Source organism: Fukomys damarensis, unplaced genomic scaffold (assembly GCF_012274545.1).
Source record: "Fukomys damarensis isolate Sample0158 unplaced genomic scaffold, DMR_v1.0_HiC HiC_scaffold_19, whole genome shotgun sequence".
NCBI classification, from domain to species: Eukaryota; Metazoa; Chordata; class Mammalia; order Rodentia; family Bathyergidae; genus Fukomys; species Fukomys damarensis.
In genome coordinates this window covers 66,885,635-66,888,897 of record NW_022900931.1, presented here as the reverse complement: position 1 = coordinate 66,888,897, position 3,263 = coordinate 66,885,635, and the positions used below count along the sequence as shown (strand labels likewise).

The window sequence follows — 3,263 nt, the reverse complement described above, 5'->3', positions numbered from 1 at the left end:
GGGGCTCAGGGGGGACAGGAGCCTCAGAACCCTGACCTACCCTGAGCTCCCCCTCACCCAGGCCGCTGCACACCCCGCGGGCGCCTGGCGGTTCCCAGGTGCTGGAACCTGCAAAGCAAGCTAAGGACGCCTGGCCTTGGGGTTTCTTTCTAGCGGAGGGAGATGATGCCAACACAGTAAATAAATAAAATATACGGCATGGGCTGGGGTCAGAGCGCCCGCCTAACATGCAGGAGGCCCTGGGCTCAGTCCCCAGCACCGCAGTAGAGGTGTGTGTGCGCGCACATATAGGCATGTATGAGAGGGGTGGAAAAAATGAAGTGGAGATGGGGTCAACAGAAGCACTAGGGAAGCTGAGGCAGGAGGATCACTGCGAGGTCGAGGCCAGCCTGAGCTACAACAGACCCTGTCTCAAAAGCTGAAATGGAGTAGTGAGGGCGGCATCCGCTGGCTGTGTAGCATTTGGGCAGACCACACCCTCCACCAGCAGGGCTCTGAAGATGCGCGGGCCACAAGCCAGCACTCCGGCAGCCAGCCTTGTGGGAGCTGAGCCCTGGTGGGACCCTGTTAGGCGGGCATCAGAGGCCGGGTGAGCTGAGAGCAGAGCAGGACTGAGCATGGGAGGCTCCCCTGCCACTCTCCCGCAGCGCTGTGGCCCTCACTGGTGCTTCCTGGGCACCCCACACAGCCCTGCTTTTAAATAAGAACTAGGCCACTTCCCAGCCGTGTGATTTGGAGCAAGTTCTTTGACTGTTCGGGGCCTCAGCGTCCTCCTCTGTCAAACGGAAACAAACAGTCTATGTCTCAAAGCAAAACTAAATTGCCAGAATCCAATTACCAACTCAGAACACCCATGGATCAGTTCTCCCCTGCCTCTACCTCTCTGGAGCAAGGCCTGGTAGTTCAACAACTTCAGAATTGCCTTTGGCTAAGGATGCACTGAAAGAATGGTAGGGAGAAGATATAGGACCCATTTGGATTTTATTTATGCTTGTGGGGTTCTATTTTGAATATATTAATGGGGAGGGGCACTGACAGTTGCTGTATCTTCTTTGATGTTCTGGGTCCCTAAAGGCCCTTGGACTGACCCTGACTGAAACAAGTAAGATGCCCTCGGTCTGACTGAAGGCCTCTGCAGGGAGCCTGAAGCACAAGCCATCCAGACAGAAGCTGTTACTCTCCTCAAAGCCAGATTCTTATTAGAAAGGAGATGGCACTGTGCCTGCAGTTAGGGAGCTGGAGGCCAAACTCTTTTTTGTTGTTGTTGTTTTTTGAGACAGGGTCTCACTTTGTAGTGCACACTGGTAGTGACCCTGTAGCCCAGCCTGGCCTCGAAATCACAGTGATCCTCCTGCCTCAGCCTCCCTAGTGCTGGAATGACCAGCATATACCACCACAACTGGCCAAGGTCCAAATCTTGATCATGCCCACTACTCAGGTCTGGGCCCTTCAAGGCCTCAGGTTTCTCTCCCTGAAAAGGGCGGCTGTGAGCCCTTCTTGAGGGTTCTCACAAGGAGGAAGCGAAATAGCACTTCTAAGCCCCACTGCCTTCTTATGCCCTCAGGCCATGTGACTTTCAAGATCAAAAGTATGAAGCAGAAGCAAAAATGGAGAGGAAGGAGCCGGCCAGGCCCTTCTGCTTCTCCACCAATGACAACAGTAACGTCTCAGTGCTCAGTCTCCACATCCCACCCCAAGAATCTGACTCCTGGGAATCTTGAAGCGATCCCACAGGGGGCACGGTCCTCAACCCCTCCTCATTTCACAGATCAGGAAGTCTAGAAATTCAAGGGGTAAACTGGGCGTGGTAGCGCACGCCTGTAATCCCAGCAGTCGGGAGGCTGAGGCAGGAGGATCGGTGTGAGTTCAAGACCAGCCTGGGCTACACAGTGAGTTCCAGGTCAGTCTCAACTGCATAGTGAGACCCTGTCTCAAAAAACCAAAAAAAAACCCAAACCAAAAACCCAAGAAATTTCAAGGGGTAAATTAAAGGGGGGGGGGCGGGGCAGCAAGGGGTCCGCAGTGTGACTGGGACTCAGGAGAGCCCAAGGCTTGTGTCTTCAGAGCCTCTGCCCAGCTGGGCTCAGGGAAAATACCCGCTGCCCCTGCAAGGTATGTGCCAGGCCCTGGATGGATGGCACAGGGTGAGCTGGTGCTGGGGAGCAGGTGGGCACCTGGGGGGCAGCACAGGCATGAGTTGATAGGCAGTGACGCTGAATATACGCTCTGGGCAACCTCCGTTTTCTTCACCTGACAAGCCCACAAAAAACGTCTCGAGGGCTTGTCTGGCTCTGGCTCTCTCTCTCCCTCCCTCTTCCTAAGGCTCTCACTCTTACCTCAGGATCTCGGTGCCTGTACTGGTTTGTGCCTCTTTATCCCTCGGTTTCCTTAAATCTGCCATCTGGATGGCAAGCCCACCCTTCCTGCCGTGGTCTTTGGTCTCCACAGCCTGCTCTGTCTCCCACCTGTGTCCCCTGCCTGTCCCAGGCCCCTCATGTCCCCCTTTCCAGGCCAAGGGCAAGGAATCTGGGCCAGACAAGCTCCCTCTATCTATCTCTCCGGCCCCCCTCCCCTCCCAGCCTTAAAAATAGCAGGAGAAATTGGGACGGTCGCCCAGGGGGTGAGGGCGGGTGTGGCCTGAGGAGGAGGCAGGGGTCCGGCACTCACGTCCGTCTGGGGGCCCTTCCCAGCACCTGGACACTCGAAGGTCACAAATTCGTGGCATCGCCGATGAACCACGAAGCTGCAGACTAAAGGGGAAAAATCACAGGGACACGGAGCCAGAGAGACATGGAGAAACCCAGAGAACCCCACAGACACAAAACTGGAAAGAGAAAGATAAGGACGGAGAGAAAACGGGGGGGGGGTCCCCAAACAAACAGAATGCAGCAGAAAGTCAGAGGGGAGAACCCATGTGGATGGACAGAGACAGAGTGGCAGGGAGAAGCCCAGAGAGAGATGGGCGTAATCCCAGAAACACAGAGCCACAGTGACACAGAGTGCCCAAGGGGACAGACAGACGGACAGGAAGAAAGGAAGAATATAGGGTCCCACGGACGGGAAGACCCAGGGCCACAGACAGCAAAGGAGGCGAGGAGCAGACAGATTTGAAGAGCAAAAACACAGACACCCTCAGACACAGCCCAGCACAAGGAAGGGGCAGGAGTGAGTCTGGGGGTGCGCTCTGGCCCGCCCCCAACCTGACTCACTGTTCTCAGCAAGTGGCAGCTGGCACTTTAGGACTCGCCCCCCTTCCCTGCCCC

At 55.8% G+C, this 3,263-nt stretch overlaps 1 protein-coding gene across 1 annotated transcript in view; it reads right to left on the bottom strand.

The window, feature by feature from the left end:
- The window catches only part of Prkcg (protein kinase C gamma), a 16,365-nt gene that overhangs the window by 12,026 nt on the left and 1,076 nt on the right, over positions 1-3,263 (bottom strand). Inside the window, exons 3-4 of the mRNA XM_010617060.1 lie at positions 2,553-2,750; positions 478-594 (exon numbers count right to left, since the gene is read on the bottom strand). Coding sequence (XP_010615362.1) covers positions 478-594; positions 2,553-2,750 — 315 coding nt within the window. The remainder of the gene's footprint in view (positions 1-477; positions 595-2,552; positions 2,751-3,263) is intronic.